Raw genomic sequence first — 15,202 nt, forward strand, 5'->3', positions numbered from 1 at the left:
TTTATGCTGGGGGAAGGTCCAATGGCAACAGCGGCCTCTACAACTCGAATACCGGGCAAGATTTTCTTTCTCTCCATTCTTCAGAGATTGGCATTGCAGACAAGCCCCGCCATGCAAAAATCATGGGAGCAGTTAATCTAAGAAGAATGTAGTGTAAACTCTGCATCTTACTCCGCCTTGTGACTCATTCTCCACAAATGTCACCTTGTTGCCCACAGAGGCAATATTTGCTAAACTTCTATTTGCTAAACTTTTCTCACAACAATCAGTAGGCTGGGCTCTAGAGCTGTTTTTCAGGCAAAAGAACTGTTAATTGGATGCAAACCAGAATCCTTAAAAATGATTGATAGGTGGTTGGTGGATAACAGTGTGCTGTAGTTTGTTAGGGGAAACTTGGAAGTTCTGGATGTATATTCATGTACAGTCACTGAGGATGACCATAGGAAAATAACAATGTCTCCATGGCTCGGTCAAGACAGCCTACCAGACTGAATGAGAATTTCTTATGACTTTCTCAGAACTTTGTGCCATCTCGTTTATGAATGATGGAAGCGTTCTGGCGAGATTCCAATTCAGAATGCAGAGTTCTCTCCGTGGGTAAACTTTATATCATCCTGGCATAATCTCTACAGTATATAACACCTAAATAGCAGAGAGAAGAGGGCAACACCCTGAGAATTGAGGAAAAGAGACAAGTATAGAATGCAAACATTCTGCTAGAAGCTTAGAAGCAAAGAGTAAGACATTATTTTCCAGGCCAGGACTGAAGACATACAAAGACAGAGTGCGTAATCTTGTCTGATCTGTATTTCACGGTAAGGAACCGTCTCCTCTTGGGGCTGCGAGTCTCCCTGTTGCTCACAGGGACATTGCTCCCCGGTCACAGGAGCGGCCAAGAGAGCTGGCGCAGAGCTCTCGCCCTCACTGCACTTCCCAGATGCCAAGAGGAAACACCCTTGTGGAAGGGTGGGAGAAGTAATAATTGTCCAAAGGACGTTCCCCGCCCCCCACCCCCGTGCTGGAGCTTCTTTCCCGTTCTTTTTGAAGAAGCGCGTGTATGACTGATCGCTCAACACCCTGTTGGTTCTGATTGCAGAAAACACACCTTATAAATATATGATAACCATCCTGTAATAGAGAGTGTGACAATTTACTTCACAGTGTGTTTCGGGCTGCTAATTGATCGTTTCAGTCCAGGGACGATTTGGAATAAATTATAGCCATCAAAAGGATATCACTGTTCATTTTCGTGGAAGGATTTCCTCGTCCCTTCGCGTTGGTGAGAGCCGATTGCACCCGGCAGGCAGAGAGGAGGGGAGGGAACCGGCTGGAGAAATGAGGCCGGAGGGGCGGGGCGGGGAGCTGGACGGGGCAGGGCCGGCGGGGCAGGAGGGCGGGGCCGGCGGCACGGGACGGGGCGGGGCCGATGGGCGGGGCCGGCGGCGGCGCGCACGCGGCGGCTGCAGGTCCGCGGTCGGACGGTAGAGGTCTCCCTTCCGAGGCGGCGGCGCGGGTGCAACCCGCTGGGGCTCCGCTCCCCCTGCGCGAGCCCGCGCGTCCTTCCCGGCGAGGTCCCTGCGCGGCGCGGCCAGGCTCAGTGTGAGTATTCCCCACGCGCTCCCCTCCTCCCGCAGGGGGCAGCGCCTGTTCGTTTGAAGTGAGAGTCTCCGTCGGGCAGAGGGCCCTGCTCGGGAGCGGGGTTGCTCGCGTGAGCTGGATCTCACTTCCCGCTGGAGGCTTCCTCTCAGCGGGACTTCCCCGCGGGAGCAGACGCTGTAACGCGGAGCGCCGCTCTCTGAGCTCCGGGAGCGGGAGTAGCGAGGCGGGGAGGCGCCGCGGCGCCGTCGGGGGCTTTGTGTGCAGTTGGGGCCCGCAGCTCCGGTAGCTCTGGTTCTCACGCCGCAACTGCGGAGGGGCGCGTGCGGAGCGTCGCAGCCTCTGAGGGAACCTTGCCCACCGGCCCCCCCAGGAGAGGGCGAGGAGACGGCGGGCCGGGCCGGTTGGCGCCGCGAGGTGATGCCGGGGTCTCGAGGGCGGCGGGTTTCGTGCCGTGGAAGGCGGCGAGAGCGCGGCCTAAAAGCCCTGCGGGGGACGCCGGCGGGAGTGCTCGGCCGAGGCCACTCCGAGCGTACCGGCCCCGGACCCCGCTCCGTCGGGTCGGCTTCCCCGGCCGCCTCGGAGGCCGCGCCCTCGCTTCCATATCATTTCCCACAAGGTGTGTGCCGTCGTGTGGTGGTCACGGAGAAGAGAAACCTATCCCTGGATGGGATTCGACTTCGAAAAAACAGTATTTTCCTCCTCCTGTCGCGGGCACTTGCCAGTCTGGCCTTCCTCCCCCGCCCATGAGACTTCCAGGCAACTTTCATTCTCTTCCTAAGTTAGAGCGTGAGAAGGATTGAGGCCCTTCGCCCACACGTAGCAGACCCCCCTAACCGTGTGCTTGAAGTCAGGCTTCGCATGGTGTTCTTCGTTTTTTAGTCTTGTGTCATGCTAATAAATTATGTCAATCTAGGGCACGGATGTTTCCTTGCAGGCGATTTTGACAGCAATCATCATACCAAGCTATTATGAAGTGTGATGTCAGTCTGGAGGACGGATAATATATAAGCCAGTTCTTGACACGCTATCTTACAAGGAAACATCTGAGACCATCAGTAAGAGGCATTTTAATTCACACACCAAAAATATTTTGTGTTTGGTTGACATCTTTCAAAATGCTGAAAGAGGTAGTAGCATTTATCATTTTGTAGGTATTTATCAAGGTACGCACAAAAGTCCCCATAGGAGGGAGGAGGGTTTTGTCTTAGTCCTGTTCTATCACATAAACCAAGGAACAAAGGTGTTATATGTGCTACCAAATAAATAGTGCTTGTAAGCCAGTGATAGAGCTCTATTTATGAGAACAGACATCTTCTAAAACTGGAATAATTGGAAAAGTGAGATAACTGGTTATGTTTATGCCTCTGTTGTGAAAGATAATCGTCTGCTATCTTAAATGAGAAACCTTATGCTTTTAGCGTAAGTGCTGGATGTGTGAAATGATCCATTTAGCTCAGGTATGGAAGTCAGGTAAATTTTCTGTAAAACTTCGGTCTTAATGGTTACTACTTACTCATGGGTATTGAAGACTTTGATTATATCAGAAGTCACATGAAACAAGTGATTAGGTTCTGAAGTATGGCTAGGGTCCTAATGAATTCTGAAATCTAAAGTGATCCAAATCTAAGCAGACGCTTTAGGCTTGATATTATGTAATAGTCAGAAGTTGTATTTACATGGACCAAATCCCGTGGGAGTTAGTTTTACAATGAACTGTGCATGTGTTCACCCAAGGTATGGTTTTCTTTTCCTCCAGTCATTAATTCAGTAACTATTCATTATCTGTTACAGGTCCACTTCACTTTGCCATTGAACATGATCCCTATAGTCATATAATACATAATTCTTGAAGTGTAACTAAAATGTGGAAAATATATCTTCTTCTGGCTCAAGGAATATTATTATAAAAGAGTTTAAAACTCTGGCCTTTCATTTATACAAACGGAAAATTGTATTGACTTCTCTCAAGTAGTAAGCTAAGGGAAGAAAAATTAGAAATCAGAAAGTTTTCTCCAGCCTATGCCCTAGTCACTACCATATTTTTTTCTCCTTAAGACTTTCAAAGCAAAGTTTAAAGGACCTGCATGATTGAATGGGTTTATGATGTCCTTTTAATAATTTTAGAATATAAAGTTTTCCTTAAAAGGTCTTGCTTCTTATATGGTGTGCCAGACTGGCTGGTGTTATGTGAGTGAAGCACTATAATTTTAGTTAAAATCAAAACCGCATATCCCTTTTTTTCCTCAACCTGAAGTAAGAATTGCCTACAATTAAGAAGACAAACACATTTCAAGTAGTTACAAGTACATCTGTTTACAATTCATTTTCATTGGCTTGATAAACAGAGAAAAACATCCAGGATGTTTATCTCAATTATTTGTAGTTTCATCCTAAACAATGCCTAGGTCCTTGAATATCAATACATTTTTGTATGACATCTATAAGCTGCACCTAAAGAGTATAAAATTTTGTGAAGTGCAATAATGGAAGATGTTAAGAATAATTTTTTCCTTAACCCTAATATTGTGCTGTAGGGCCATAACTAAGTAACCAAGATATGACTATAAACTTATATAGTCCATTGTATCAGAACTTACACATACATTTTAGTGTCCTATCCAACTAGTCATCTTGGAAATCTGTCACTTATTGCAGTCATGCTTCCATTGCTGCCATCGTTCAAACGTATTTTGAAGCTCTTCATTTGGGCACTCTTCAGAACCCACAGCACATCTTGTTTAAAAGCCTTGGAGGCAGTCAGTCATCTTCCTTTAAAGACCTTCTGTGCCCTGAAGAGTTAGGTGGGTGATCAAGTCAGGTAATGTAATTTGGGGGTCAAAACAATTGGAAAGACTATTAGATGTCTTTCCTGAGTAGCTTTTAAACTAGTTCTACAGTCATTATACAAGAATAGTTTGAACATTGGAAGCACCATTGGAGTAAAAGTAGCTGCCAGGGAAAACTCTTAAGAAAAGTGTGCATTTGGAGCTTGTAGAGTCTCTTTGATTATCAATGAATTATTAATTTAACAATCATATACATCTCTAGTACATTGGTATGCAGTATAGAGACATCTTACTTCAGAAAACTATATTGTCAAGAATTTGGTTGATCTGGATTTTATGAGAGTTCAATTTTGCTGCTATGATAACAAAAGCTGTTAAATTCTAGAATATGGGCTTGGGTAGGAAAAATCCAAGATGTCATGGGCTAAAATTAGGATTGCCATACATAGTTCTATAGATTTGGTGCTCCACATTCCTTGAAATACAAAGGAATCATACTCAATTAAGAAATCAGACTTAACCTGTATTCTGTTTAGTGAGCAAGGCATTCACCATTATCAAAAAAACCTCAGTGATCCTTCAACTGTAGGTGACGTCTAACTTGTGGAATAAAACATTCATCATTTTTAGTAGATGGTTGTGAATAGAGACCCCAAAGTATATATGTAATGGAACTACTGTGTACTGCTGTAAGCTAACAATATGCTATATGCTGTGCAAAATACAGAATTATGAAACTCCCTCCTCAGTGAATTTAAACTCTTATGATATTCAAGACCAGAATGTGGGAGATGGGGTAGAAAGACACTCAAGGTAAAGAGAGAGGGAGATGGAAAGAGGTAGGTCATGGGGCTTTTGAATCATAATTAGTTGAATTCATCTAAGAGAAGAGTTTAGAAATAGTTTCCCAAAACCACCAGCAAATAATTTAAAATCTGAGGGAAAAATTCAAATTGAACTCCAGCTGAGACTACATGGAGAACCAAGAAAAGCAGAAAGAATGTAATTAGCTGAGTAGGAATTTTTCTACGAATTCAGGTCTAATACCTTTAGTATTATATAGAGGGCCACAGGATCATTAGTGATTAGCAGGGATCCAGACTATAATGATCAGGAGAGATCAAGGCCAGGGGACAAAGATGAAAGAGGCTTCCTGCTTCAACTGAATGTTGCAAATGCTGATGCACTTACAGAGGGGAGGTCAGCTAGCAGACAAAGAAATAGGGCAACAGTCCCAAATCATCAAATATATTCCTCTCTTTCACCCCACAGTTAGATTGGATATGGAGATTAACCAAGTTTGAGCTGAGACAAAAAGAATATCCTTATTTCAGCCATTTATAAGATCTGGAACTTTGAGTTTTGTCTGCTTTGATGAGTTTGATTATTGCTCAGAAATTAGGGAGGGGGACCTGCTGGGCCCAGGATATCCGAGTTACATACACAACTAAAGGGTCAGTGAACAAGGTGGACAGATCCAATTCCAGGTCTTTTCTGGGGAAAAGACTGTTTGTCTATTAGCAGATAAAAGGGCTCCTCAATTATAAGTTACAAGTATAAGGAAGTGTCAGGTACCCAGCACATCCTCAATAAATAATGACAATTGTGGAAAAACAAGTAGCAGTGATGTTACCCTTTCTTTTGGAATGGGTAGCCCAACCATTGCACCTGCTCATATTCTATCGATTTAAGAACCATCCAAATATTTCTTAATTTGAATCTAAATATTAAATTTTGTATATAGTGTTTATAGGATTGGAGTGGGGGAACTCTTAGTATGTCCAGGTAGTTATAGTAGAAGTCTGGTTGGTATAGCTTGAGGCCCATCTCTTTCAGATAGAGAGAGGTTCCTGGTTTTGGATTTACAGAATTCACACATGGATGCAGAATATAGAAATGGCAGGAAATTGCCCTGAGAACTGGGAAAGTATCCTTGACTAGGAGTGGGGACTAGGTTTATCATGTACCAATTGTGTTACGTGAAGTAAATTTTTGTTTTCTCATAGGCAAAATGTGTATAATACATTTACTTCAAGGGGTAGTTTTGAGCCTTGTCTGAGATGAAATAAATGAAGGACTTGGTTTATTAAGTGCTGTGCATGTGCAAGCTTTTGTGTTCCACAACATGGGTTTTGTAGGGGGAGGTAAGGGTTGTAGCCCTTGAGCTGTCCAGATATTTAAACCAAAATATAAATGAAGATGGAAATCTATCTTTGGGAATTTAGGAGAATAGACTAGTTTTCACATGGATACTAGAGACACGTCATCATATACTCATTATTCTCCCTTTCTCAAATTCATAGGAAGTACCCTGTTACCATTGCAAGAATTTTTTTTTTAACGTTTCCTAAAGACCTGTGGGAAATAAAGAAACCTGTTAGCTTGCTTAATACTGTCAGGTCCAGGTCTTTAGCATTGGCACTGAAGGCACAATCTCCATGTGGGGAAAAGTAGCCAGGCTTCCAGGCCTTGATTCTTGTACTCTCAGAAGTTCTTATCGTAGAGATTTTATTAATCCCCATTGCCACCTCCATGTCTTGAAACAAGAAGCTAGATGGAGTTCCACATATTGGCTTAATTGGTCAGCTGTGAACATTTTTTTTTTGCAGTTGTTATTCTTCCCACAGCAGCAACCCATTTTTTCTGCAGAGACTGCAAGACCTCCAGCCCTTGCAGGCCATTAAAAAAATTAACACTTGTACCTTTCATTTTCCCCTACTTTCCTCTGTGTATTTAAAAGGTAGAGGCTGCTTGGGGCAGGGTAATCCACCTCTCTATCTCAGAGAAACACCAGTACAGATACAGACAGTGGTGTTATTGGCTCCCACCAACAGGGGCCATGGTTCCTAGAGAGGAGGGGAGAATGGAAGGGGTGGTCTGGGATGTATACACTCAAACTTCTGTTGCGTTTCAGAGGCTATCCTGCTGAAGAGGAAAACAGTGCCCTTGTCTTAAGTCATGGTTAGAGGGTATTTTCTAGAGGTTTGTTGAGTATCCTCCACACAGTGACACTTCATAAATTCACATTGTGTGAGACAGACTGTATTTGAGCCAGTACAATGTGTTGGCTAAGGAGAAGAGACATTTGATTCAGACAGTCTGTGTTTGAATATCAGATCTGCTACTTACTTGCTGAGTGGCTTGGGCAAGTTTCTTAATCTCTCTGAGCCCCAGTTTATCTGCAAAATGGCAATAATAACAGTGTCTACTTTTCAGGATTGTTGTGTGTGAGGGTGCTCAACAAGTGGAAGCTATATTATTAGGCTCTGGAGAGTGAGCGAGGAATATAAAGAAATACAGGGCAAATTCCCCTCTTCAAGGAGCTTACTGCATGGTTGGAAGGGACTGAATAAATGAAAACTGACATAATAGTACAGGGCAGACAATAGGAGTGCCAAGTAAGAGCTGCAGATAATGAAGAGTTTCAGCAGTCTGCCAAGGACTAGGATGGTAGTGAAAGATTTCAAGATAGAGGTGGGAATTTCTCTCTGGGATTTGCAGGCTGGGTGGGATTCAGATATGTATACTGGAGTTGAGAAGGCATTCCAGATGGCAAGGAGGAGTGATTAGAACACACAGTACAGCAGGGGTGAGAGTATGCCAAATGGAAAGTAATCCAGTTTTTAAGTCAGATAGGTAAGCATAAGAATACTGTCTCTGCTGTGAGATCTTGGTTGGACAAGTACCTTAATTTCTTTAGTCTCAGTTTCTACTGCCCTAAAATGGGTATAATCATATCTCATGAAATTGAAGGGAAATGAGATAATGTTTGTAATGCCTAACATGGTGCCTGGCACCTCACAAGTGTTCAATGAAATCCAGATAACTCATGTGGTGTTTTCAGGGGACAACGGGGGAGCTGTCTTCCTGAAGAGCTGTCTTGCCTGGTACAGGCTAGTGTAAAACAGACCAGAAACAGCCAGTTAGTGCCTATAGGGGGAGTGGAGAGGAGGCTTAAAGGCCAGTTTAAGGAGCTGGGTGCGGCTGTTACAGGCTATCAGAGCTATCAAGGTTTTTGAGCAAAGCGGGGGTTTAAGAGAAATTAATCTCAAGGCACTGGCAGGCTGTTTTGGAGGAAGGAAGAAACTCACTCACGCATGTGTAAACTGATAAGGGTCTAGGTTAGGATCGTGGCAAGGTTACCAGACCTGGTTGATGTGGTCTCTTTAAAGTTCCTTTTATAAAAGGAGCTTAGGGCTCAGCAGTGTGGAGTGAGGGAATGTTTTGTTTTGTTTGTAGACTCCTTAATATTTAGTGTCAGTTGTCCAGAATAAAATTAGTATAGATGCACAACTTTGGAAAATAGACCTCACTCAATATCCAGGGACTATAAAAGGTGGGAAGTAATTTTAATGCTAAATAAACCCTAGAACTTGCTTCAGCTTATAAAATAGCCCCTTTTAAAACTCCTTTCCCCTTCCTGTTAATGCACACAAGTGTGTGCCTATCACTGGTTTTCTGGAAGGCACGGTATAGATAAGTTATAATTGTTTGGAGTTTGAGGTTAGGATTGTTAGTACCAAGTGGCATTGGGTCAAATGGGGAGGATGCTGCCAGCAAAGTGGTAATTTGATGACTTTATTTGGTGACAGTGTGATTTGGATGAGAAAATACTGTCTTCTCTCTGGGGTTTAGAAGTGATTTAATTAAAAACACAAACCTAGGAAATGGTTTTGGATACTAGGGAATTCATTTATAGTCTCTCATTCTCTCCTCACCACTCATTTTTCTGTCCCTAGTAGTATTGAAATGGGAGGATACATGGTAGATACTTGTATGTCTAAAGAAAGTCACACTGATTATATGGACACCAGTTTTTAAAATGTGAGGAAACTGAAACTGCCTATTGTTCAGCGGTGGGCCTTAAACATATTAAGTAGGAAAGGATAACTGACCTACTACTGATTTCCTGAATTTTGCTGTTCTCTCGTTTGGCTATAAGGGCGATGTGGTGCTGATAGCTCTGGGGTATCTGGGGTGTCTCAATAGTTAATTGTGGCTACCTCTGCCTGCCTCAGAAGGAGGGTACATGAGTAAGGGGACTGTGTGCGGTGGTTGACCAACGCAGGAAGGAGCTCAGTGACACAGGGAAAGGCAGGCCCTGTGAGGTTAGAGGCAAAGCAAACTGTCCTGTTGCTTCTGAGCAGAGGCAAGGAGTGTATTTCATTTCTCATCTCCTGAGTTTATTGAAATCATCTGCTGGGGTGGGAGGGGGCAGAAAGAAAGCATGATGTTGTAAAGCTGATTAAGATGCCAGCAAGCAGATTATATCCGGCTCTTGATACTCTTCACTCCAGCCTGGAAACAGAAGACTGCATGAGAAGCCTGTTTCAAGAGAAGGAAGGGGAGAAGGCAAAAGACATCTCCCTATTTTTTACTGAAAGATTTTTTGAGTATATATTAATTTTGGATTTCTGGTGTCCATTCTACCCTAAGAGACCATCCAGAGTAGCTCCTGGCTGAAACCCTGGCTAGGAGAGGTTCAGACCAGGGACAGGTGGCATTGGACAGAGGGTCTTCAGGGTACTCCTGGCATTAATTTGCTGAAAAGAGCCTCATCAGAGACCAGGTCTCCCCTCCTGCATGGGTGGCAGACATTAGGCCTTGGAGAGGGCCTCCATGCAGATTTCAGCTTTGCCCCCTCCTCCAAACCCTCTGCCTTCTGCTCCTGCAGTGGGTCCTCTCTCTCCCTCTTCCCCCTTTTTTCAATTAAATGAATTAATTACCAGGCATTTAACTTTTTGCCAGACTCTTTCATTATGCCCAGAGTTGTTGCTGAGCGGCAGAGGAAGTAATAACATTCGCAGTGAGGGGCAAATCCTGTTAATGAACAAATTAAAGTTCAAACAGTGATCAAGTTCACAACCTCTCTGTGGCTCTTCTCTTTAATAAGAGTTATACATGTTACTTTCCTCTCTCTTTCCTCCTTTTTATTACTTTTTAAGCTTTTCATCAACACTGCTGGGGCATATTTGAGGCTCCCAACCTTTCAGCCCTGACAAGGACTCGAGCAGTTATAATCCCATCTTAATTTGGCAACTTTTGTAAAACACATAAAGGGCCCAGAGTCACCTTTGGTCGCCAGGGCCCCGGGTGACCCTCTAGCTTCCACCCGCCGCCAGGGCTTCGTGGGCCGCTCTTCTGGGTCTGGTATTCATTCCTCTGCTGCACTCAGAGTCAGTCGGCTGACTCAGCTCCCCGCCCCGAGGCACCGCCTGCAGGGTGGAGCCAGCCAGTGTCCGAGCCCTTGCCTCTCTGCGTTCCCTCTCCAGTCAGCCTCTCCACACGCAGATGCCAGCGCTTGGAGGAAGGGGAAGTGGTGAGGGGGAGGAGCCTCTAGACTAAAAACTGGGAACCTCTAAGAAGAAAGGAGTTTGGGGTAGGAAGGATGCCTGACCCCCTCCCCACCACCATTACCACCATTACCAAATGCCACTCTCCTCGGGGAGTGGGCCTCGCTTGGAATGGCACGGGAAGGCCCAAGGCTTCTTAGCCCTTGACTGGAGCGGCCGGGCCTGGTGAGAAGGAGCCGGGAAGGCGTCGGGTGCCCGCCTACTTCTTCCTGCTCTGTTTTTTACGAAATGTGGATTGCGTGGGGGTGATCTCCACGTCCGCGCCTGGCTTCTCACCACCATCCCCTGAGCGTAGCTTGATATGATCACCATGACAACTGCAATCTAGGAGCATACGCATAATAGAGATGAAATAGACAAAAGATTAGCATGCCATGAAAAGTACAATAAGTTTCTTATTTAGCATTTAGATAACTGTCTTTCCTCCGGAGCAAGCTTCAAAGTTGAAGCCAGTTTAGACCAAGAGGATTAATTCTTTCTCCCACATGCTTCATTGAATCTCTCATTACCAAACTTTGTCTGTACTGATGTAAGATTTGATTGAAGATTAGAGCATTTAGCAAATCTTGCTTTTCTGCATGTATCAGGTCCTTTCAAGCAGGGATCGAGGTGCCCAGTGGTCAATACCCTTACTTTTATCCAGTGTCTGCTTCATTTAAACTTAATCAACTCCATCAGTGAACTGGAACAGGGAAACGTCCCTGTGGTAAGAATGTTGTGCTTTTGTGGGATAATTCTTTGCTCTTTCCCGATCTGTTGGCGTTAAACCTAAAATTGCACTATGATGAACTTTTTTTTTTTTAATCAATATGATAATGACAGTTGGGCCTGAATGCTCTGGTAGGACTTAGAGTAGAGCAGGATCTGGCCTCCATTACCGAAACAACTTCTGGTCCTGCGATAGTCCGCCACCTTTTGTGTGGCTTTAATACCTTTTCTTCCCTGACATTGAATATTGCTCAAGCTGGAAAATGATGCATCTTGTAGGGAAGGCTCATATGTCACAGCCAGAAAGGGAAGCAGACCGATTGGTTGTGTGAATTATCTGACTTGCTGCAGTGAATTATTTGCACTGTTTCCCTACCTAGTCAACAAGTTCCTGAGGTATAGTAGAGATCAATCAAAACTGACAGCCTGCGTGTGAAAGCTTTACTGTGTAAATCTGGCGCACTCATCCTGGCCATGCCGGCCCTGGCATCTGTATATCATTTTTATACTGCTACCAGTAGAGCAATTTCAAAAGTATTTGCAAGGAAAATGCGTGTCCCCATCTGTCCCTGGAAGCATAAATGTGCCACCTTCAGAGGGTTTTCACTGGTAATCATATCTTTAATGATCAATAGAATAGTGATATATACTTTTCCATAAAATGGGGTTTTCTTCACTTTATTGTGATTGGCTAGAATAAATAGCTTTTCCATATGTTAGAGGGATAAAAATATAAGATTAGCAGAGGTCGTTTGTTAGATAGTAAACAAAAGAAACAATTCATTCCAAATAATCTTTGAAAAGAAGCAATGACAAGATTACGTTGCAGTAACAGAGCATCTGGGGCCCTACATCAGAAAACAGACCTTGCTCCTTCTTGGAAAAGGAGCCATTTAAGAGCAGAAACTCAAGAGTCTTCTACAGGACTCTGGTGGCTGATTCTCGGAGGCAGGGAGGGAAGGATCAGGGTAAGGAGGAGAGGCTAGAATAATACTTGTTTATTTCTGTGTTTTAAGGTTGTATCTCCTTTCGCTTACCCGCTATTTGCCTGCCCTCACTGAAGCGCCCTGGGTAAGTTGGTGCGTGATGTGTTCAGAAAGCAGGAAAGTGCTACCCCGCTGAATTTCTCTTCAGGCCTACAGGGAATGGGGATTGTTCCTGTACTTTAAAAGCTGGCTTCCTCCTTAGGAGATTCTCTTCTCCCATAGAAAAGGGTGACCACGGAGGGCGGGCAGAGTACTGGCCTTTGAAATTCCAAAGCCATGCAGAAAGTACCTCAGGATTACCAGAACTGCCAGAAACACCCCAGGAAGTGTTTTTAGTGATCTAATCCCACCTGTTGTGTAGGTTACAGTCCAAAGATACAGTCAGGCCCTGACCACTATCTCTCGCCTACCCACACACATACAGTCACATGAGTATTCTGCACACTCAGAGTCCAAGAGCACTGCCCCCCCTCCTTTTTTCAGATGCAGACACTCCTAGTTCTTGGCAAAACTTGGAAGCTTCTCCTCCAGGATCTCTGTCCAGACGTTGCAACTACCTGCTCAGGAATTTCGAATTCTATTTTGTTTCCAGTCAGAGAGAACCTCCTGTTTTGCAAAGGACTGACATTAGTTGCAGGACACCTGAATCTAAACAGTGCCTTCAGGCTTTGAGCTCTCTAGAAAATAGGTGTAGAGCTATTTAGACCTGTTTTCTACAAGTCAGGAATTGAGAATGAGACGTTGAGGTGGAGGGGATGTTCTCTCTACACACTGAGAACAGGACCAGTTAGCAGATTAACCTTAAACTGGTTCTTTACTCTTTACAGTTATGTATTGTTATTGACGTTTTCCCCCCTTGGGATAATGGGAGAAAAGCTCCGTCTTTTCCGTGTATCTTACCCCCCACCTCATATTCCACAGAATTTCTTGCTCTCTCCAAATGCCTACTTCTCTCACTGCAGCAGGAGTGTGTGGGTGTTAGTTTCAAAGTGGGAAATGTAGTCTTCAGGCTGGTCCCAAGCAGAAAGTCTCTCTTAGCATCTTAAACCTAACTTGTGTTAATTTCCTGGCCCCAGTGAGGTTTGGGAACAACTGACAGGACAGTAGGAAAACAGCCTACCCCAAACCTATGGCCAGAGGAAAACAGAAAAGCTACTGTCAAAAGATTTTCTTTTAAAATTTCCCCTTAATTTTAGAAATACAGTCTTATAGGCTGGGTTGCATGTAGACAGTCATAGACTATATAAAAGATCTACATATAGATCACACTTTGCCTGACCTGAAACCAGATTTACTATAGTATTGCAATTAAGATTAAAAGAAAGGGAAGTCACATTTGTGGTTTCCACACTGCATTGTGATACACTGCAGATCTTGTCTTCAGTGAATTTGCCTGCCACAAGGAAATTCTGGCATGTGTAGTGTATGAGACATATTTTACACTCTATTTAGAAAATTGTATTGCATGATTTCTGTGTATTTTAGTTTGAAACCCATTTTGCATTGAATTTCTATGTTGTTTTCATAGAATGAAAGGAAGTAGAAAACCTCACCAACTGATTTTGTGTGGAAGAAATAAATCTGTGATGTTTGCTCCTTCCCTTGTCCAGGAGGACGAGGCTGTCACTACTACAGTTGGGATATTTCCCACTCCATGCTCTTGTGCCCAGGGGGTCCTGTCTAACCCACAGGACTGCCAGGAACACTTCCGTCCACACCAGAGTAGAAGACATCTGCAGGGGCTCATGTTGGCTGAGGCTCTGAATCACAGAACTGCAGGCATACAAGGTTTTCCTAAACCTGGACTGGAGAGCCATTTGCAGCACATAGTCCTTTGCTGCTTCAGATCCACAGATCCTGTACACATGCACATCCATAGCAGAGATGGAAGTCTTGGCAATTATAGGACAAGGATTTAAAAATTTAAAAACAAACACACTATGTTCAGGGTGAAAATTACCTGCACCGACAATGCTGTCTCTTTCCTTCCACAGTCTCACAGCTACCAAGCAGCCTCATCAGTCTGGGGTTATTTCACTGAAGATGTGCTTAATTCCAGATAAACTACTGGGTGTCTGTATGTAACAATCTTTTTTGTTAACCAATTTTATGAAAACAAAAAGCCCTGCCATCTTAGAAGAAAATATTGAACCTAAAACTCTAATTCAAATATTTGAAAACATATGGGCATATTCTGCCGCATGATTATAATATGCTTAAGTATGTAATAGTAATTGTTTTTAGATGCCCCTTAACAGGACAGAGATGGGCAGGCAGTATGGTGTTTTAGAAAGAAATTCAGTTTTTTAGAATAAGCCTAAGAAAATGACTCCTTTGATTACGGAAAATAAACTCAATTGATAGGACAAAATGAATTTTTAAAATTTAGTATTGATTAACAATCCTTAAATTAAATTACTGATAAAACACCACCTGGATCTCAAAAATGCCAAGGTGTTTAAAGTTATCAGAAAATGAAAATTTGGGGGGAACTGACTTTTTTTGTTCTCCTTCACTCTAAACCGAATAGTAGCAATACCTTCTGTCACTCTTGGCATTTATTGGGGATTTTCATCTTCTTAAGGAAATAGCAGGAAAGCAGCTTGCCTCAGTCTAAAGAACGGTATTTCTGGGCAGAATTTTTACAGTTACCCTTGTCTGTGAACACCGTTAAGGGGTGTGTTTTAATTTGTGGTCAGAACAACTGGGTTAAGATCTGGAGAAGACACTTTATTTTCCCTATGGGGGAAGGGCGAGGAGAAAGGAGGCA

At 43.7% G+C, this 15,202-nt stretch overlaps 1 protein-coding gene across 1 annotated transcript in view; it reads left to right on the plus strand.

Moving 5' to 3' along the window:
- The first annotated feature begins 545 nt into the window (after positions 1-545).
- Positions 546-15,202, plus strand: part of LOC117313987 (uncharacterized) — a 24,231-nt gene continuing 9,574 nt past the window's right edge. Inside the window, exons 1-4 of the mRNA XM_033865572.2 lie at positions 546-597; positions 1,285-1,599; positions 12,463-12,517; positions 14,427-14,509. Coding sequence (XP_033721463.1) covers positions 546-597; positions 1,285-1,599; positions 12,463-12,517; positions 14,427-14,509 — 505 coding nt within the window. The remainder of the gene's footprint in view (positions 598-1,284; positions 1,600-12,462; positions 12,518-14,426; positions 14,510-15,202) is intronic.

This window comes from Tursiops truncatus, chromosome 1, assembly GCF_011762595.2.
Source record: "Tursiops truncatus isolate mTurTru1 chromosome 1, mTurTru1.mat.Y, whole genome shotgun sequence".
NCBI classification, from domain to species: Eukaryota; Metazoa; Chordata; class Mammalia; order Artiodactyla; family Delphinidae; genus Tursiops; species Tursiops truncatus.